Raw genomic sequence first — 23,135 nt, 5'->3', positions numbered from 1 at the left:
TTGTTAGCAAGGGTGTTAGAGCTAGGTTTTTTACATGGAGAGTGGTAAATGATTGGAATAAGCTGCCAGAGTCTGTTGTGGGTGACATGACTGTAAATGAGTTCAAGGAGAAGTATGAGAGATACTGTGTGAATGTTGAATAGTTGTTCTTGACATGATGTTGGGCCTCCCTCAATGAGTCTGAAGACTCCTTGGAGCTGCCCGTAATAATATGTGTGTGTATTTTTTCTCCTGCCAGTCCCCTAGTATCTTCTCACAAAACTCGAGCTGGTGTACCATCTAATTACCAAAACTTAATTCACATCAAGTTTTGGTAATATGCCATACAGTTGCAGTTCATTTACTTCGGTTTCCATATAAGCCTTTGCCTCTCTTGCTAGTGCAATATTTCTGCCTGGATGATATACTTTTGTAAAGTGTTCACTTAGTAATTCTATTTTGTCTTGTTCAATTACCTCGCTGCCATTGGCCTTCATTAAAATCATTCTGTCACGAACATTTTTCTTTTTTACTTGCCCAAAGATAAGATAAGCCCCAAGAGCTTTTTTGGTATGTTGCAAACATACCGAAAAGCTCTTTGGGCCTATCTTTGGCCTGGACTGCTAATTTTCTTTCATATTCTGCTTTTGTCTTCCTTACCACACTGGGTTACCTTACTGGCCTATGCTTTGTACTGCTCATGTATCTGCCTACCACATTTCTCTTTGAATTCCCTCTACATTTTTGTAGCTCCATCTTAATGATGGTATCCATCCATTTAACTCCCACTTGATTTATTCTCCTCACTCTAGGTATGCAGTATTATTACTTCTATCAAACACTTCTTTACTGCTTCCCATGCACCGACATCCAGTCCTTGCGGTTTCATGGCACTGATCCAAGCACTCTCTAAAGCTTGTCATACTTACTAGCTTTGTAATCCCCCTCCCCCCCTTAACTGAAAATTCTATACATTTCTTGACTTTCAGGTCAAGACCTGATCACTTTCACCAGTGTGGTCATATTTGTTATAGACAAATTCTCTGATGCAGTTACTGGATCTAACATTCTCATACCCCTAGTACATTCCATTGCATTCTGCCTCAGTTAATTATTCCTAAGTAACTGCATAAATTCCATTTCTTTCCTCCCACATATCCTCTCCTCCTTCCAGTTTATGTTCCCATAGTTGAAGTCCCCCATAATAATTATCTGTCCTCTACTCATTGAGCTTATTTGCTAGTGCATACTATCTCCATCAGTGTAGGCCAAAGATAATCCCAAAAAGTTTTTTTGGTGTGTTGCAAGTAAAAAGGAAAACTGTTTGTGGGAGAATGATTTTATTGAAAGCCAATGGCAGTGAGGTAATCGAATAAGGTGAACCCAGATATATACCTGATTCATCGGGCATATATCTGGTTACCAATAAGTCAATGTAATACCGCCTGTGATTAATCTCAAGGTTATTATTCAATTGAGAATCGATAATCCTTGAGTGAGGGCTATTTAGCCACACAGGAGCATAATATTCAGCACTTGAGAATACCAAAGCCAGGGCTGTTGTCTGAGGAGTAGAGGCTCTTGACCCCCAAGTAGTGGCACAGAGTCTCTATAGAATATTATTGTGTGTCCTTAGTCTGTTTGTCAAGTCTAAAAGATGTTGCCCGAAAGTGAGAGAACGATCGAGTGCGACTCCCAAGTACTTTGGAAATTTATTATATGGAAGTATAGTGTTGTTCAATTCCATTTTTAGTTCCACATTTGCCAGGATATTACTGTTTTGCTGCTATTTAAACAGACTCCATCTATTAAAATATTCATCCAGTATAGATAAGTCAGCTTTTAGAATTTCTTCTGTACGATTTATGCTGTATAGTTATTATGCTATATCGTCGGCATAAAATTTCCTTGATGTAGTGATGGGAAGATCGGATATATACAGATTGAATAATAAGGGAGATAAAACAGATCCCTTTGGCAATCCATTATTTAACTTCCTTTTGCTGCTAGTTTTATTACCTATAGTCACTATAAATCTTCTATTTCTTAGTATATTGTTAATGATATGGACTATTGTTTTACATGGGATAATTTTATATAATTTATATAGAAGACCTTGTCTCCAGATTGTTGAAGGCTGCTAACAAATCGATAAAAGCTGCTGATGGTGTTTTTGAACATTTTTGAAAACCAGCTTCTCTGTGAGTTACTAAAGAGAGAACCTGGTCTGAAGCCAGCTTTTCTATTGGGACATATTTAAAAAAGTGGGATTTATTCTATTATAAATAAGTGTTTTTCAAAGAGTTATAACAACTGAGTAGAGTAATAGGTCAGTAACTTTCTGGTTTATGATTAGGCTTACCAGGCTTTAAAATTGAAAGTATTTTGCTTTTTTAAAAATAGTGGGAAGTTTACCAGTTGTAAGTATGTCAGTATAGAATTTAGTTAACCATAATCTTGCATTTCTTTCCAGATTAATCAAAACTCCTGGATTAATGTTATCAAAACTAGGAGCCTTACCAGGCTTTAATTCCTTTAAGGTTGCTTCAACTTCTTGCTGCATGAAATTTGAAGCATAGGTGAAGACTTGTTAAATTCTTTTAATTTTCTCTTAATGTACTTGTATGCTTCTGACAACATCAGAATGAATTAGATTGACTTCATTTTATGCCAACAGTATTGGAAAAGCTCCATTGTCTCTGCAAAAACACTACCTGGTGCTGATTGCAGCACAGACCATTAGTTATTAGTAGCCAGAATGAAGCTCAAACCGTGCAAGAAAAAGCAAGACTTCACCCAGATAAAGTTCAATGTTAACAACATAACCAATGTATTCTGTGGAGTGGAAGTGAAGAACAGGTTTGATTAACTTTTCCTTGATGGGAAAAGACACAGAGGAACAATGGTATGAGATTAGAGATACTATCATTGAAATGACAACACCATCAAAATAGCTGATCAGCAGAGTAGCCAAAAAGAGTAGGCAAGTCAGAAAGCTGAATGCAGCTTTCCACATGATGCCAGGAAGAACAAGGAAAGACAGATAAATGAACAGTGTCAACATCTAGAAGAAGCTAACAGAAAGAGACATACATGAGCCCTGTTTGCTAAAGTAAAGATGATTCTATCCCGTTTCCCCTGCACAGCAAGGAATAGTCGGATTGCAATGGAAATGAATTGAGTGACCAACAAAAAAATCAAAAACAGGTGGAATTTTATTTATTTATTCGTGTGAAGTTTCCTCTTTTTCTCCCCCATCCCTATTGGGGGTGAGTTGAGCCCCCCTCATGGGGGTTAAGTATTTATGGCTATAGATCTGTGTGTGTGCTCACGGGGCCGGTTTGCCTGCTTGCGGGATGAAAAACGCCAGATAAACTGACTGAAAAAACTCTTCTGCCCACGCCCAAGACCGGCTAACTTGGCTATGGCCGAGGAAGATCCTCAAATTCCTCACATCTTCGACAGGAATCGAACCTGGGACACTCCTTCCCCCAGTCATATGGTTGCGAAGCGCACAGCCACTAGGCTAACTGTACGGACACAGGTGGAATGAATACACAGAACTATATGCAACCTGACACTGAACACCAAGAAGACAACAAAAATGACCTTATGGACAAAGAATCAAATATCTTGGAGAAGTAGCTTGGCTGAGAAAAATGCCAAACAAGAAAGCCTCAGGCATTGATAGGATACCTACAGAACTACTAAAACCAATGCCAGTCAACATTATCATAGCTTTGTGCCAAGAGATATGGTCCACTTGCAAATGGCCTAAGGACTGGATCTTGCAAATGGCCTAAGACAAGATCAATATTCATCCTATTACCAAAGAAATATGATGCCAGAGATTGCTCCAATTATCACATAATAGCACTGTTTTCTCATGCAAGCAAGATCCTACTGAAGATTATTCAACAACAGCTACAGCAGGTCATCAATCAGGAGCTACTTTATGTCCAAGCTGGTTTCTGGAAAGGGGGAGGGATACTAGAGACTACATTGCCATCAGATAGATAATTGAAAAGATCCGTGAACACCAGAAAGATTCTTTACATGTGTTCATTGATTACAGCAAAACTTTTGACTGTGTAGAGCAGCATTTCCCAAATTTTTCCTATGATGGAACACTTCACAAATTCTGAAATTTTAACGGAACACCTTGGTTAGAGTAGAGTATCATCGGTCTCGTATTCAATGTAAAGCTAAGCACACACTGTTGCCGAAGAAGGCTGTATCGCATTGCAAAAATGTGACGGCGCACACTACAGGTGTGTCGGACCGCATTGCATTGACCTTGCTTGTGACTGCACGTTTCCTAGAATAGATACCTTCGTACTTCACTCATGCTCGGAGGTGTCTACAGCCACTGGTGGCTGAGTCAAGGGCCAGTGTGCGCACTGGCCTTAATAGCACAATCCACATGCAAAATGAGGAGCGCCTGATTTTCAAACATGTTTGAACTTGTCGCAGCATTAAAACCATTCCACGCTCGTATTAATTTTGATAATTTTTCACGGAAAACTTATTCACTTTCTGTGGAACACGGTTTGGGAAACCCTGGTGTAGAGCATGATAAACTATGTGTGGCTATGTGGGACCTTAGTGTCCCATCTCACCTGATATCAAGCTTATTAGATCATTGTATTTTGATCAGGAAGCAACAGTGCAAATACTTTATGATGAAACAGATTGATTCAGGATCAGCAAGGGTGTGAGACAGATGTATTTTGTCCCCATTTCTTTTCAAACTCTATGCTGAAGATATGAGAACTGGCATCCATTGTAACTCCCCCCCCCCACCCAACATCCTTTTAAAGTTAAACTGCTAACTCACTGGTTTTGTGGTAGATATATTATCTAAATTATCTTGCTGATTATCCTAGACATTGATTATGCAGTTGTTTTGGAGTAGTAGGGCTGTAGCATTTACTGGTATTTTATTATAGGGTATGACTGAATTCAATCTCTGGGCATAAAAAAAATTACTCTAGGTTTGCAGTGTTTTATTCACAAGTTAGTCTGGTTGAGTCACAGCTGACCAAATTAGTGATGTATTACAATTTACACAATATGCTAAAGCAGTTTGTTTCTGTCTGTGTATATACTCCAGGTTATGGCCTTTAATATGAAGATCAAATCATTGGGAAGTTTAACTTACTACTCCAACAGATTTGTAGTATCCATAAGCCTAATAAAAGAATGTGTGCACTGCCATTTAAATGCATCAGAGCTATTAATATTGATGAATATTGATCTTGTCCAGTCTTTCACTGTTATATAGTCATCAGCATTCATTAGACTATAGTCATCAGCATTCATTAGACTATAGTCATCAGCATTCATTATATGCATTTAAATGGCAGTGCACACATTCTTTAACATTTGTACTAAGACCTTGAATTTAGTGGGAATATGAAATGAAAGTGGATTGTTTATTTGCATCTTTTAAAGAATTTTTTTGATGTAATTTTTGTTCTGTTGTTCTGTACAATTTTTATTGCATTTTTGGTGGCTATGCTTTTTTGTTGGTATTGGGGAAAATTATTTTAAACTACAGTGTCACTTATTTATTTTGTTTTCTTGTTTCATGTGATGTTGGAAACTTACAAAACAGGGCTCCACACAGGAAATGCCCAGACTTTGGTCCAGGTGATTACTTGACAGTGCCTCCTATGCACTGTTATACTCAAGATGCCTTCTAAGCACCACCTGCCAGACTAAAGCAGTAGCAGGATTATTCATCAATTGGTTAAGAAGCATCTGGATGTATTACGCATCATGATACTATGTACTTTTGATAATGCCCAGTGTAACAGTGAAGACCAAATCTCTCTTCTTGGACTGACTCTTAATCCAAACCTTTCCTGGCACAATCATATTGCTTCTATAGCATCATCAGCTTCCAAAAACTTGGCATGCTTTATCTGCAGAATAGTTTCTTACTCCGTATAAATCTGGACAACCTTGGAATACTGCTCTCGTGTTTGGGGTGGTGCACCTAAAACCTTGCTTAAAAATTATTAATGCTGTTCAGAAAAGGGGGGGTAGTTCTGTTGATTAATGATGCATTTCTTATAGACTCTTCAGCCACTTTAACATAGAAGATCAGTTTTATGCATTCTCTCTTCTACAGATATTTCCATGGCTATTGTTCAGCAGAACTTGCATCAATCATGCCTCCCATATCTGCCAGATCCACAGGAACTCGAGCAACAGCTGCTCAACATCCCTTTACAGTCAAACTGCATACTTATCAAACCTGCTGCTCCCAGTTCTCATTTTTCATTCTTTTTACCTCAGTTCTGTGGAACAGCCTTCCCCCATAAGCATTTCTAACGGACTATAACAATATTCAACAGTCCAACAATAATATCAACAGATTACTCAATGCCTGACTCCTGGCCATGCATGACATTTGTTTACTATAGGCTTTCTGCCTTTCATGTGTGGGAGTAATATAAAAAAAAAAATGAGTGTTATTTAGTACCCATCTGGCACAACTCTGCTCTACAGCAGAATCCTCAAATGCAGGTGGTGCTTGCTCTCTAGTAAATCATCAACATAACATAATGATTTATTTATTATGTTATGTTAATTAACTTATTTAACATGACCTCCAATAAAGTGCTAATCTGTCGTCAGCTTCAGAATTTTACTCGTGCTCTCTACCCCCCCCCCCCAGAACCTAGATGGGTTCAATAGAAGGTTCTGATGCGACCTAAAAGAATTTCCATGCCTTTAAAATGGCAATGGAAATCTTGTTGTCATGTGAGAGCAATCCATAAAATTCAAAACTGCAGCATTCTGCAATTCTTGATTTTGATATTTTACAGGGTGCCATAATAATAACAATTGTTGTTATTATTACTTACTTACTTGACATTAAGTTGTCTCTCATTTTCATCTATTATTATTATAACCATTACAGTATATAGTCGTTTTGTAAAATCTGTCTTAAAACTATCATAATTTCTCACTTCCATGTGATATAGAATTATATTCAGGGCTTGTCAACTGTTAATGCTGATTTGAACTCTCTCAATGAGCTATGCAGTGTATTCTTTTTAGTAATTTTTTTTTACTCAATTTATGTGATTCTTCCTGTAGTTTTATATTTATATATGAATTAGCATTGACTTCTGAATATTACTTTTACTCGATGATATCAACTGCATTTAAAAGAAGATGTAAGAATCCTTTTTAAAACGAAAATAATCAAATGATGTTTCATTGATAATGTTGCAACATATGCTTTCCTGGCATTTTGCACGAAATTGCATTATGATATACCAGGTATCACATTAGATATGAATCATGGTGCATAGTATTTAAGACCACCAGGCAGTGGCAATGCTGATATGCCTTATGTGATTCTGGGTCTATTCCAGCAAGATCTCAATCTGTATTTAACATCCCAGCATCCTCTCCATCTGCATATGGATGTATGGTGTCGCCATCAGGATTTGTTCCATCATCTGTAGCTACCCTGGTCCATCATCAGTAACTTTTAAATCAGTAGTGGCAATTATTACACAAGGTATATCTAGAAGTCCATCTCTCCAGATATCACATGAATCATTTGGTGTTTCTGTTATGCCCACTATTTAGTAAGGGTAGCATGGAGGAAAAATTATCCATTCCATTTGTTGGAGTTTTTACTGCATCACCGATGCAGTAAAAACTCCAACAAAAGCTTCAGAAAGAAAGGATCTTTCATCTTCAGTAGCAGGAAGAAAAACTGTTAATGCTGACTCTGTGACTGAAAATATGCTAGGAAAGTCTCAGCAGAAAAAGGAAGGACGGAGGGCATCTAGATCTCTGTCCCCCTTTATCAGCTGCTATGTCAAAAGTGAAGGGAAATGCCAGTTCATCACTTGATTCTCTGTGCTCATTAGTGTCAATTTCTCAGAAGGAGAACCAGCCTTTTGTTTCCCACAATTGAAGAATGTAAATTTGGTAAAGTTAAAGACAAGAAAACTTTAGATAGCATGATGCTGGAATGTTCAGATTTTATTGGACCACAGAAAGCTAAAACTTTTCAGAAGCCTTTAGTCAAAGATATCAAACCAGCATTTCAGCAAACTACAATTTTCACTTCCAGTGAGAAATCTAGACTGGAAAAATGTGCAAGGATTAGATGTGTTTATAGTTTCAAAGGCAAGATTTCCTTCTTGGTGTATTAAAGAGTCAGTTCCACCAGTGCATCACCAAGTAGAACTGCTAGTAAATTGTGAAGGAAGCTCTGTTCCAGATACTAATTTGCTTTGCCCAATTATATTGAAAGTGTATTTTTCACTTGGTTAGAGTATAATAAAATTAGTTTAAACCTTTATCCAAGTGTGAGCAAACAAAGTTTGCGCCTGAAAGTATCTTCAGAACTGGGGTAAGGTGGTACAACACCAGGGCAACTCGTTGCAAAGGTGGAGCAAGATACCAACACTCCTATCTCAGTTCTCCTATAATGCAAAACACATCTCCTTGTGGATATGTCTAATGTTATGCATTAAGGGAAGGGCCACTACCCAGACTAGCTTTGACCTTTATTGAGGTCTCTTCAGTGGGAGCCAGGCCCAAGTGAGATATCAGGCAGAAGCATTAGCAGGTCATCTCTACCTATAGGAGTTGCTAAATGGTGTGCTACCCTTTTTTAATAAATTACTCTGGATTTAGAGAAAGATGTTGAAAGTTTATTTTTCACTTGGTTAGAGTATAATAAAATTAGTTTAATCCTTTATCCAAGTGTGAGCAAACAAAGTTTGCACCTGAAAGTATCTTCAGGACTGGGGTAAGGTGGTACAACACCAGGGAAACTCGTTGCAAAGGTGGAAATCCAGAGTAATTTATTAAAAAAAGGGTGGTACACCATTTAGTAACTCCTATAGGTGTAGAGATGACCTGCTAATGCTTCTGTCTGATATCTCCACTTGGGCCTGGCTCCCACTGAAGAGACCTCAATAAGGTCGAAACTAGTCTGGGTAGTGGCCCTTCCCTTAATGCATAACATTAGACATATCTGCAAGGAGATGTTTTGCATTATAGGAGATACTGAGATAGGAGTGTTGGTAACTTGCTCCACCTTTGCAACGAGTTTCCCTGGTGTTGTACCACCTTACCCCAGTCCTGAAGATACTTTCAGGCGCAAACTTTGTTTGCTCACACTTGGATAAAGGATTAAACTAATTTTATTATTTGCCCAATTATAATTTCTTCTGGTCTCTCTCTCAAGAAGTATTAGGACATATCTGGGAACTTTGTAACCAGACAACTCCTGGTCAACTCACTCAAGGGTAGATGTATGGTGTACTTGCACTGATAACTGTAGCTCAGGCATATCTGTAGAAGGTTACTTCTACAGATATCCTCTTTTCTCTACCTCAGCTTCCAGTTTTTCATTATTTGAACCATTCTACGCTTGAATTTTTTGGACAGTGTTGTACCTCCCAGTTCAATCAACATGCCTGAAGCCACTATGAAGATGGATTTGGAGAGATGCAAACAGCAACTTCCACAGATATAAATGTCATCTCACTTTCCTTCAACTTCTTCATAGACTGTCACAATACCAGCTCACAATTTCTTTTCCTCTGAGTGACAGATACAGCCTAATTAGAAATGACATCCAGACTCGAGATGAAGATCAACATATCAGTGAATGGTTAAAGTGTCTTCAGAGTTGCCATGATTTACTTCAAAATGCCACTTCTATATTCAACCAAATGAGTAGTATTACTGTTGGCACTAAAGTCTTAAGTACTAAAGAAGGTTTTACTTATGTAAAAAAATTTAATAGTAGCATGCAAAATCTCACAAGCATCCCATTAGGCAGGAAAGCAGAATGATAAATGACAACAAATACTGAAGGATCAGGGGTGTTTTTTGTTGGTTCCTCATTCTTGCTAGAAGAGACTGCAGTGGATTTCTCAAGTAGAGTGTTGTGTTCTGATCCAGAAAATACAACTAAAGCATGTCTCCTGAGTGTGGATATCAGAGGTAAGAGTTTTGATAAAGATGAAGACTGTTACAAACTGACTTATCATCATCATCATCATCACAAACCATGGGCTCACTGCCTATTGGTGTCCGATGCCTCCTTCACTATCTTCTTCCACCTTTCTTTGTCCAGTGCACAGTGTCGCAGTTTCTGTACACCCATTCGACACCAGTCCTTATGTCATCTATCTATCTTCTGTATGGTCTATCTCTTTTTTTCATACTATCCATAATACCAAACACGAATGTCTTTATCTTCCGGTCCTCACTCGTTCTGCAGATGTGTCCAAATAATTGCAGCTTCCATTTTATAATCTTCTGCATTAGATTCTCCTTTGGTTGTATCTTCCAATAGAAAACTGGCTTATGGTGGACATCAATATCATGCCATTTGTGCCAATCTTTGGGTCAATTGTTGATCCATTATTAGCTGCACTTCCACTACCACAGTTACTTTAGTTTGTGCAATATTATTTGTTGATGTTGTCCTCCTTTGAATATAAATTTTCTTTACACATGTAAATTAAACAGCACACATTCTAGAATCAAAACCATCCCATTTTAACGGATGCATCTTTGGTTGATGTTTGTGAATTCATTTAAACAAGCTGAGTTAATTATCAGAATGATTATCGATCTAATGTTAAATTTCACAGATAACGTTTAATAGATCCTTAATCATTGTGGCTTCTTTATTCAGAATGCTGTGAATTAGTTTTTAAAGACAAACATGAAATATTTCTCATAGAAGACTTGATATAGTCATTGTTGCAGAATTAACAAATCCTGTGACTGCTTATCAGTTTGCATAGAATTACAGAAATGTAACTTTTAAAGAATTTGAATCATCAACAGTGTTTCAACTTCTCTGAAGATCTGTGTATTTCACATTAATTTTATGATGTGTTGTATTCATTTTCCTATGCAAACAGTAATTGTCTGTAACAGTTAATATATGTAATTCATAAACATGTACAGTTCAAAAAAAGTATTTTGCAGTATTTAACTGTATTATTACTCTTAATGAGCTAGATCTAGGATTTACATATTTTTAAAATCTTCATAATTTTAATCTTATATTATTCCAGATACACTAGAACAAAGGTCTATGATTGACTTCTTTATAGTCTCAGCAGACCTATTTTCCTCAGTGTTGGACATTCGTGTGAGAAGAGGGGCAGAGCTGTCAACCAACTACCACCTTGTTGTGTGCACTCTACGGCTTCAGAAACCAGATGCTACCATCAACGCTGGTAGGCCTAAGCAGCTATACTGCGTGAAATGGGAAGCATTGGAAAATGAGGCTGTGTGGAAGAATTTTGCAGATGACATTTCCTCCAGGTTCAAAGAGATTCCCAAGCATACTGCAGATGTTGAGGAGGAATGGAAGCTGTTCAGAACAGCTGTCACTGCCTCTGCACTCTCATGGTGTGGCAGAAAGCGGCTCGGCGTGGCAACGGGCAGTGAGAAAAGGACACCTTGGTGGAACCAAGAAGTCCAAAAAACTGTCCGGGCAAAAAAGGAGTCCTACCTAACATGGCTTAGAGTCAGGTCACCTGAGATGCGTTTGCGGTATGCTGAGGCACGAAAAGCTGCTGCTAAGGCAGTAAAGACAGCAAAGCAGAAGGCTTGGGAATCCTTTGGAGAAAGATTAGATTCATCCTATGCAAATGCAAACAAAGTATTCTGGCAGACCATCTGCTGCCTTTTGAGGGAGGAAATCGTGCACAGCAAGGGTAATTAAATTCTCTGATGGTGCACTTTTAACAACCAAGAAGGATATCCTCCACAGATGGAGGGAATACTTTGAGAGCCTTCTTAACCTGGGTAGCCCAGCAGTTTTGGACATCCAAGAGGTGCAGATCGGGGCAATGACTAGTCTCACAGCAGAAGAGGTCCATTTAGCAATAAAATCGCTAAAATCGGGCAAGGCTGCTGGTGATGATGAAATTTGGCCCGAAATGCTAAAAGCCTTAAATCGAGACGGTGTTCTCTGGCTGACTCGAGTCTGTCAGGCTGCTTGGATATCTGGGCGAGCACCAAAGCAATGGCAGACAGGCATAATAATACCAGTCTTTAAGAAGGGAGACCAGAAGGATTGCAGTAACTATCGTGGCATCTCTCTGCTCAGCCTGCCTGGGAAAGTGTATGCTAAGTGCTTGGAAAGACGGTGCAGGAGCATAGTTGAGTCAAAGTTCCAGGAAGAACAATGTGACTTTTGTCCTGGTAGAAGCACAACTGACCAAATCTTCACTTTAAGGCAAGTCTTTGAGAAATCTTGGGAATATGCCAAGAATGTCTACACATGTTTTGTGGACTTGGAGAAGGCATATGACCGGGTTTCTTGGGATAAGCTTTGGCAAGTAGTACAGGAGTATGGCGTGGATGGTCAACTATTAGCTGCCATCAAGTCCCTGTATGAATGCCCAGAGTTTTGTGTCAGGGTAAATAGCACGAAGTCTGAACCTTTCAGTCTCCGTTGGCCTCTGCCAAGGTTGTGTTTTGTCACCCCTCCTTTTCATAATATTTATGGACTGGATTGATACTCACAGCTGAGGCATTGAGTGTGTCAGAATTGGAAAATGTAGCATTGGACGTCTGCTTTTTGCAGATGACCTAGTTCTGCTTAGCTCTTCCACAGATGACCTCCAGCGGACCCTGGATAGGTATGTAGCTGTTTGTGCAGATGCTGGAATGAAGATCAGTGTGGCCAAAACTGAAACATTTGTGATCTCAAGACAACCATCCCAGTGCACTCTAAATGTAAGTGGAGTCCCAATGAGACAGGTGGAGAAGTTAAGTTTAAATACCTTGGGTCCATATTCACGAATGATGGAAAATGGGACGTAGAGCTAGATACTCGAATTGGCTTAGCAAGCTCAATATTGCGAGAGCTTGGCCGTTCGGTAGTATTGAAGCGGGAGTTAAGCCAGAAGGCAAAGCTGGCTCTCTTCAATACAGTCTATGTCCCCATCCTCACCTATGGTCATGAGAGTTGGGTAATGACCGAAAGAATGCGGACACGAATCCAAGCGGCTGAAATGAGGTTCCTTCGAGGGGTTGCAGGGCTGACAAAACTCGACAGAGTCAGAAGCTCTGCAATTCGGGGAAACCCTCAATACTCAACCGCTGATTCTCCGTGTTGAGAGATCACAGTTACGCTGGTATGGGCACCTGGTCAGAATGCCACAAGAGAGGCTCCCTCAGCAGGCCCTCTTTGCCAAGCCAGAGGGTGGGAGGCCACGTGGAAGGCCAAGGATTTGCTGGATAGATTATATCCAAAACCTTGGGTGGACACATTTGGGAATCCCATCAGAACACCTGAGCTTGGTGGCAGAGGATCGTGACCATTGGAAGTTCCTCTTGCAGCTTTTGCCCCCACAACCCAATTAGGAAGAGTGGGCCTTGAAGATGTATGTATGTATTATTCCAAATAATTTCTAACTCCAGGTTAAATCATTTGTTTGAAATGTTCAAAAGCAATTTCTGTATCTCATCTAAAACATTAAGCATCAAAAGATGTAATGCAGATTGCATCATTTCATCAAATTATTTCAGCAGTGACCCATTGCTATACTTCATGGACAAAGACTCACCTTATCAGTCAGTGCATATTAGCTGTCATTTACTGAAGAATGGAAATATTTTTGTTAGTCTCTTAAATAACTTGCTTATTATCTCTTAGGTTTAAAATTTTTAAACTTAGGAGATAATTAGGAGAAAACTTAGTGAAATAAATCTAGAAAAAATATGCAGATTAATAAGTTTAAATTTTAAAACTAAAAGAAAATTTAGCAACAAATCAATTTATTACTATTTTCTCATAATTTATGTAGGCATTCCATATCTTAAACTGAATCATCTCATTTAAGCATATTATTAATTTATGAAATTACATCACTCATTTCCAATACATATAATATTAATCCTTTCATCTGATTTGCATTTTAAATGTTTGTCAGTTATGTGATCTCATTTTCACCATGTTAACATTAATTATTATACTTCATTCAATTCTTTGTTAATATTTTGTTTTTCAGTTATATACTCTAGATTAAAACAAATGATTTATTATTATTATTCGTGACACCTCCAAGGAGTTAGAGGACTCATTGCAGAAGGACACCTACTATTATACAACTGTCTCAACCTAGTACTACATCGAACCCCGATTTCACCATATAACCTTAGGAATCTGGAGCTCAAATGTTTCAATATGGAAATTTTGTATATATTTAGAAATATGCATATTTATTAATTTACTGCTCTTTCAAAAAAAAACTTGTATTTTTTTTTTAATTGTTGCTATTAGTGTGTGTGTGTGTGTGCGTGCGCATTTTCAAGATAACCTGACAGTCATCTACTGCTATTTATATGCATATTAAGTGAATGCTGTAACAAAAATAATTGGTACTTTTTTGTTGCTAATGTGTATATATATCAATATAATCAGTTATCTACTGATGTTTTTAATTGAAATGGCTGTTCTTTTAGCTGCTTATTCCCACCTTGAAGCTTCTGTGCTAGCTCTAAAAAAATAAAAAAAAAACTCAAGAGAATTAAAAATTTAGGGCAACTTTTTTTTACAACTTGTGATAATTTATGAACGTTGAACATCAGTATAATAATTAACTTAGAAATATGGTTTGCTAGCATCATTATTTCAGTTTTGAAAAGAATATTATAATTAATATAATATTTAACTTTGTTATTATTATAACAAAGCTTAAAAGCTGTGGAATATTTCCTCTTTATACATAAATGAATTATTCTTTGAATAGTAAAAGTACTTATTAAGGGTTTAATAGTTAAAGAGAAAAATGGCAGTCACTCATAAAAGAGCAAACTAAGCCTTCTAGTGTTTATCAGTAATATTTAAAATTGGTATTCAGATTGCTATTGGTTATTTAGAAAAGATTGCCGTTTGTTGATTAACATATACCTATTACTACTGTTATCATAGTGTTATTTCAATAGTTATTTTAAATCTGTTTTATTTGATTTGAACAATGTATATCCGTTTTCATTGTTGGCATGGTAATTAATTGTTACCTCTAAAATGGTTTTAAATATAAACTATTTTTTTGAAAAATAAGAATAAGAGATCATACCTAAAAGCTGTATAAGGAGGATGTGAGCAAGGGCATGAGAAGTGGGTATTTTGCATGGAGAGTTGCGAATGATTAGAGGCCATTGCTTGGGAGTGGTGTCTGCAGACAATTTGAATATATTTAAGGCACATTATGATGAGTAGTATGCAGTGGTGAGCTATGAAAATTTTAACAAAGGGCTCGCATCATCGAGCAAAAAAAAAAAAAAAAAAAAAAAAACGTATTTCACACAAAAACTTGTATTAATACAGCTTGTGTACAAATTCCAAACAAAAAGTATGAGAGGACAATCGTCCTCTAAAGGCTATCATTTTTAAACAAATATTTCATGATCTAAACATGGAATGGAGCTTCCGTAGCTCAGTCGGTATAGATGAAGCCCTTTGTTCTGAAAGACCTGGGTTTAATTCCCGTCAATGACATGAGGAACCTTTATATGGTCTCTTTCGACTAAAGGTAAGTTAGTCAGTCTCATATGGAGGTAGAGGGTTTTTCGTCCCCCAGAACAGGCAAACCGGCCCCGTGAACACACACACCACTACAGTCATGAATACTTACGGCAATGTGTGGAAGAGATAGGGTCCTCACCACATGTCGTTTCTCCCGTAGTTAACCATGGAGGTTGACTACCATGATATTATTCATGGTAGTCAATCTCCTAGATAGGAGTGGCACATGAATGGAATGGAAACATGAAATATTTGCACACAATCGTGTTAATTTATCTTGCATAAGAAAAACTTTTTTTAACTATCGAAATATAATAAAAATGAAATCTTTTATAAAACATTTGATTGGCTACTGGTTTTACCATACGATTTGCTAAGAAGAAAGAAGAATAAAGATAGTGCATGCGCTTATTTTATTTTCATACTTGGGCACATTTGTTATAGAGGAGTTGAAACAATAATTCCAAATAATCTATACACTGCCGAATAGACTAATATTTGTTAGGTTACCGTATGAGTTTGTCACTTAATGTTTCAAAAAAAATTTTTTTTTTGAAAAAAATAAAGTAAACAAGAAGAACAAGGGGCGTGCAAATTTGAAAAAAATTTAACAAAAGGCTTGGGTGAGCCCGTTATAGCTCACCACTGGTTGTATGACAAAGGGGCCTCCCACGATGAGTATTTGACTCCTTGGGATAATTTTTCAAATTCTATCCTTCTGTTTCTTTTATTGCAAGAAAATCTAAAAATCTTCCTGTTCAATGCAGAAAGTAAATGAACCCACTTGACACACAGAATGCACAAGATACAACACAGGTGTGAACATCAATATGTTCACACATCAATATATGTGAACATATTAATGAATACTTTCTCATTGTATTTTCATTTAATTACTGCTGTGCAACATCAAGTAGGGAGGCAAACACTGTAGGAACTAGAACTAAATTCAGTTTATTTGTGTCAAGTAGTGGCAGATGTTAATAAGGATGAGGATCACCTTGCTACAAGTTTTTAAGGAATGTGCAGATGAGTTAATAGTGCCTTTTGGCCTAGTTATTTTGATGAATCTTGTAGAAAGATTGTTGAAAGATCTTGTACAAAGAGGAAGACAAAAATGCTAGAGCACAAGAGTGGTGCTAAGAAAGGTATTTCCAATTATAGGTAAGTCTTATATTTGCAATCATGATTTAAGGTGTTGAAGAAATTAGTTAAAAATAGGATACAGGATTAGGTTGATAAATGATTAATGGCAACCTAAAAGAGGATGCATGTTACAAGTATTGAATATTGTGAAGAGCATTATTGCTATGATAAGGATGCTGAGGTAATGGTTCAATCACTAGACTATGTAGGCCTGAGGAAGTGATTATATCATTGCACTAGGCCTTAATCAGACACACTTGGACTGTGTATAGAATGGAGGGTGAGAGGGAAGAATGAGAAGCCATCTCTGGAAATTGTCAGAGTTTAAGGTTCAATATGATAGCTGTAATTAGACTACTGTCAACAAATCTGTGGATTCCATAGGAATTTATTAATAATATTGTTTAATAGTATGCTGAGGTATAACGGTTTTAATTAGTGTTCACATAGGTCCTAGTAGATTTTACTCAAGTGTCCATCTGTGGTGGATGTTAAGGTCAATTTGTATTGTAATAAAGCTAACTCTTCTTTTTGGAGTGCAGGGAAGTGTATGGAGGAGAGTGGGGAGAAACATATTATAGTCATAATAACATAAGTCATATCTGGACCAGCTTATCAGAAAATCTCTTCTTGCACATTGTTATTGTTACTACTAGGAGTCTAATTCATAAAATCATTTTGCTTTTAAAAGAAATAATGTGATAACTGCTCAACCATAATATTCAGTCCTATATTAGTTTAAAAAACTAATTTTGTTTGTGTAAATACATTTTTTTTTATCCTTTTTATATTTTATTGTGAAAATGAGGAATTTCTCTTTTCAGGCACGAGCTTTGACATGTAAGCAGTTGAAAGAACCAGATATTTCTCTTACTATTGCTAAAAAATTGGCTAAAGTTCATTCCCTTCAGGTTCCTATTAATAAGGAACCATCGTGGCTCTTTGACCGTATGTTTATGTAAGTTGTTCATTACTTTACTATTATGGAACCTTACGCTTGCCAATTTATTTAGCTTTAAACATTATTTTGCTTTGTATAATTGTTGATCTGATATGTATTTTTTTTAAGTTTTTTTTTAATTATGAAATTTTTAGATCAGTAACTTGTTAAATATTGAAATAGCAGAGAAGCGAAAAGTTGAAAATGCTGGGTGATTGTAATGCTACTAGGGTATCATGATTTTATGGATGAATGAATGTTAAGATGTATGAAATGCTTTGTGCGATTTATAATGAACTTGCCACATTGAAACTTTTTCATTCCATGAAAATGTTTGTAATAATTTCTTGCTTCTTTGCAGATGGTTAAAATATGCCAAAGATGAAGTCTGTTTGGAAAATCTTGACAGTGCTAAACAAGAGATTGCAAAAGAGTTGTTGTCTCATGATTTAGTTGGAGAGTTTAAGTGGTTAAAGTAAGTTATCTTTAGTTTTCTTTTGTTACATCATTAACTATAGAACTGTGGAATATGCTTCCCCTACCAGATCACGTTTGGTATGTAAGTTGGGTTCAATAGAAACATTTTGAATTAGATAAAATTATATAGCAATAATTATATGGATATACAAAAAGTAAAGATGAACAGATTGAATCATTTACTTCTAAACAAGTATTTAAACTTGTTGAATGTACATACTGCTGTAACCCGTGGAAAGGCTTATGTGTTCGTCGTACATGTTGATTAATTTTAACAGTATAGATGAGAACACAGACTGATAAGAAAATAACTATTATAGTTATATAACTATTATTAAAATTAATCAACTAATACTGCTATAATGGATTAATGGTTTATTTCAACACGAGTAGGTACACGACATACTTTACCAATATTTTAATAAAATATTGGTAATAAAAGTACTTTCTATAGAGTGCTTAATAAACATAGACTATGCACCATATTTAAATTTCACGTCAAATTGACAACTCTCATCCATTCATCCAAGGACAGAATCTCTTCTTTATGACATCCAAGAGTCTATGAAGTGCCCTGTTCATGTGATCGAGCTTATTATGGACAGACAAAAAGAACTGTGGACATCTGACTCAGTGAACATGAAAAATACATTCAGCACTATTGCTATGGCAAGTCGGATCTAACAGACCATATTTTGGATACCCCTGCATATAGGATCAATTATGAAAAAAACAAAAGTGCTGTACAGAACTTGTTATAAGTCAGAGAGAGAGAGAGAGAGAGATTGTTCTTAGAATTAACAGAAGCCTTGAAACATACTCCAAACCTCAACAAGTATGGCCGTATAAATTTGCCAAAGATTTGGGAGATGGTCATCTTAAGACCTAATTAATACCTGCTTTCTCTCTCTCTCTTTTTTTTTTTTTTTTTTTTTTTTTTTTTTTTTTTCCCAACATAGATGGTGCCTAATTAGGACTTTAGTCTTGTGTTGTACGTTACAATTGTTCAAATTAGTCCCATTGTTATTCCAGATTGTTGTTGTTTCACGTACTGTGACAAACTGTTTCTGTGCTCTAAAGATGCTGGATAGAATACCAGCGAAATATCAGCAATAAGTTAATAAATAGTTATTTTGTTATCAGTCTGTGTTCTCATCTATACTGTTAAGTTTAATTAACAAGTACTGCTATAATGGATTAATGGTTTATCTCAACACAAGTAGGTACATGACATACTTTACAAAATTTTATTAAAATATTGGTAATAAAAGTACTTTTTGCTGTGGTGCTGAAATAAGCTGTTAAATTATCAACATTTTCTTCTAGTAGTATTTTTGCTGAAGTCACATGGGAAAATAACTGCTTTGGTGTTGCATTCCATATTACTTTCTAACATGCAGTATCTTGCTTTATAAAAAAAAATACACTAGGTTTATTTAGTCATAAAAAATATAATTAAAACCAATCAGTTTTGCTGCTATACTTGTAGCTTCTTCTTGGTTAGAATGACAAAAAAAAAAATACAATAAAAGGACTATAATATTACTATAAACTATAATAATATTATAAAATATAAAACATAATAATTTTTATGATATAAAATATATATTTTATATATTATAAAATATAATAATATATAAAACATGTAAGAACCATTACAATGTAAGCTGAAATGAAACCATGTGGAATGTAGGAGCTAGCACAAATTAGCTATTGTTCAGCATTATGTGTCAATAGTTGGCTGAAAAGTTGAAGTCCAATGTGTAGAAAGATGTGATGAGTGATTTTCATATATCACACAGGTTCAGTCCTTGCTTCCTGTTGGTCTGCCTTTTGAACAGATGACCATAGTATATTCTTTTATGTTATAAGCAATGAATTTGTCCTCTGAAGGCATGAAGCTGTTATTCCATTCAATATTATGGTATGTGTATGGGGGGATGAAAAGCCAAGTCCAAGTTATGATCTCTGTTATTACTGACATGTCCAATATGCTCTTTTTGTTATTTCCAAACTTCTAGATGTCTGTCCTATGTTTCACTCTTTTGCTCTCAGATTCTTCCACTTATTGCTCCATTAGACTAAGATCCTACTTGGACAAATCATGAAGAGACCAGTAATCTTTTATGCAACATGCTCACTTATTCTACAGTTGAAATCAATATAGCTTTGAACTCTGCAACTGGAGCACCCAAGGTACACACGGCTGGTAATCCTCTTTGGCTGATTGTATTATTTTACCATTATAGCATTATTTTACCTCCTCTTTTATTGAAATATTCTTGCTAATCTTCTGAAGAACCATATCAGATATATAGACTTCTTCATTAAGAGCTCCAAACACTTTGCACAGAAACTATCAGAAATTTTCATCATGCCATCGGATAGTCTAGCTAGTGTGGATATTGTATCTTTGTTCACCAATGTTCCTGTGGATGAAGTCCTAGAATTTGACAATTTGTTCCCTCCTAATAACCTTTCAACTTTTCAAACTTTGTCTCCATTCTAATTATTTTAGATAAGCTACTTGTAAAGTTTGTCATTCTATATGACTTTGTATTGGGCAGCCTCTGTTTGTACCGATTTATTCATGGAAAACTTGGAAAAACATTTCCTTACATCTATAAACAGTAAACTTTCAATTTGATGGAGATAGATGTCTTTATCATCTGGGAATAGTGTTGCTGAGTTACACAATTTTCTTTCATCTATCAACTCTTTCTACCAAAAAATAAAATTTTCTTCAGAACTGTAAAATGAAGGAAAACTACTTTTCCTAAATTTTTTAATTGCCAAAAAAGCTGAAAGATTCTCACTTGGTGTGTACTGCAAGCCCAATCATACAGGTTAACTGCACTCATTCTGACCATATGTCATAAAAAAAAAGGGGGGGGGGCTCTATCATAAGAGATGAAGAATTACAAACTCTACTCCAACTACTTCTTTGCAACAGATGTTCAAAGAAATTCATCCAAAAATTGCCATTCTCTACTCCACAGCAAAATCTTGACATTCACTACAGGACTTAAGTTTCTATCCCTTACATTGATAGACTTTCACTCAAGATTGCTAGTCTCCTCAAATCATGTGACATAAGAGTGGCTTTCAAGTCTATTTTTCTGTACAAGGTTTACTGCATTTGCCTAAAGACCAGAACTCTTTCTACAAACATCCTGGAGTCTATAATATTCCATGTTCTTGTGGCCTTCTAGAAGTCTGTCCTATGTAAGGGCAGACTTCTAGAAGTTTGGAAATAAAACAGACAGAACATATCGGAGATGTCAGTAATAACAGACAACTCGGGCTCGGCTTTTCATTTTTCCACATCCACATGCACCATAATACTGAATAGAATAAGAGTTCCATGCTTTACATAGAGGCCAAATTCTATACTTCTATTGTCATCAGTTTAGAGGGCACACTCAATAGAAATCAAAGATCAATCCTGTATGATATTTGGAAATCGCTCATCAGATCTTTTTGCATGTTGAACTTCTAATTCGTGGCCAACTATGCACAATGCTAAACAACAATAGCTAACTCATGCCAGCTCCCATGTCCTGCATGGTTTCATTCCAACTTATGTTGTAACAGTTTCTACGTGTTTTTGTGTGTTTTAGTAATGTTATATTTCAAGTTAAACTTTTATTGTATTTATGTCATTCTAGCCCAGAGGTTACAAGTATTAGCAGCAAAATTAGTCGGTTTTCATCATATATTGTTTATGGCCAAATAAATCCGGTGTTTTTCTTCCATGATTTATACTCATTGGTTGAAAATCTACATGCAACATTAGTATCTTATGTTATTAGGTTCAGCTTATTCACAACTGTGAATATTTTTATTTCAAGATGCATTTACATTTTATAAGCATGATACCTTCTGCAAGTATTTCCATCTTTCCTTCTACAGTGGTTTCCATAAATTAAGAAAGAAAGAAAAATTGCAATAACTCAGGTGGGGTGGGGAAGACACATAAAAAATCAGGTACATTATGTGAAAAGTGAGTCTGGTTATCATATACGAATGAGTGGTACTATCAGTGGGATATACAAATGAACCATGACATGAAAGCAGGCATTTGGGAGTGGTTTTCCATTTCATGTCTGGAGTAAAAACAGGATATTTCATGAGCAGAATTGATTGATATGACTGCAAGACATCATTTAACCAATGAATTCAGGATTCAAGTTATCATAAGACTAGTGGCGGTAGCCAGATGGTGGCATGCAAGTTCTGTGGTTCATAGACTATGGAACCAATTCCAACAGATAATCATAGACACAGCGAAGGAAGGTCACAGCCTAACCCATGGTGGGTGACTGATATCTCTGATTATCTGCTTGCCAGCTACAGAGACATTGATACTGCTTCCACTCCATGCAGAAAGCTTCACAAAGGTGGGTTTTATACTAGCCCACCAGTAATCTGCTTGCCTTTGCACTGCACCCAAGACCAGTTGGTTGGTATTGTTTACAGATGAGTCCTGCTTTGCTCTACAAATACCAGGCATGCTCTGATCAGGAGTGAACCAGAGATGCATTATCATTCCTCTAATATATGTAAAAGGGACTTCTTCTGGTGGAAGTAGTGTGATGTGGGGGAAACGATGAATGCTTACAGAGATGAGGTCCTGGATCCTCTGTTCATCCATATGCAGGCGTGATAGGGAGAGACATTTATGATAATATTCATCAATGAGATGAGGATGAGCATTATCATCAAGAAGAGACTATTATACATATGGACAGGCTAGCCAGATTTCGTAGTATTTATGATGGTGTCCAGGAGTAGTAATAACCACTCCTGGACACCATTATAAATGCTATGAAATGCCATGTGGATCATCTTCCTGAAGTCCTATTCTTGCTATCTTGGCAACGAATGCCAGTTTTGCTAACTTTTCCTCTCCCATTAAGTCCATTACCACCTTAGATTATCTCTACTTACACATTCTCAAATGCTAACAATGTCAAATTCTTTCCTAATATCTTAATTTTTTTATATGATTCGGCCATATGTTTTATTTCTAACTCAACT

At 36.4% G+C, this 23,135-nt stretch overlaps 1 protein-coding gene across 2 annotated transcripts in view; it reads left to right on the top strand.

Moving 5' to 3' along the window:
* Positions 1 to 23,135, top strand: part of LOC150104892 (choline/ethanolamine kinase-like) — a 210,467-nt gene that overhangs the window by 87,020 nt on the left and 100,312 nt on the right. For both annotated transcript variants that reach the window (XM_090395413.1, XM_090395412.1), the window contains 2 exons: positions 17,503 to 17,636; positions 17,980 to 18,093. In XM_090395413.1, the coding sequence (XP_090251539.1) occupies positions 17,503 to 17,636; positions 17,980 to 18,093 (248 nt within the window). The remainder of the gene's footprint in view (positions 1 to 17,502; positions 17,637 to 17,979; positions 18,094 to 23,135) is intronic.

This window comes from Typopeltis vanoorti, chromosome 7 (genome assembly GCF_054136105.1).
Source record: "Typopeltis vanoorti isolate ZY-2024b chromosome 7, IOZ_Tvanoo_1.0, whole genome shotgun sequence".
Lineage (NCBI taxonomy): Eukaryota > Metazoa > Arthropoda > Arachnida > Uropygi > Thelyphonidae > Typopeltis > Typopeltis vanoorti.
Note: the sequence above shows the minus strand (reverse complement) of the source record. Positions and strands in the feature narration are given on the sequence as shown.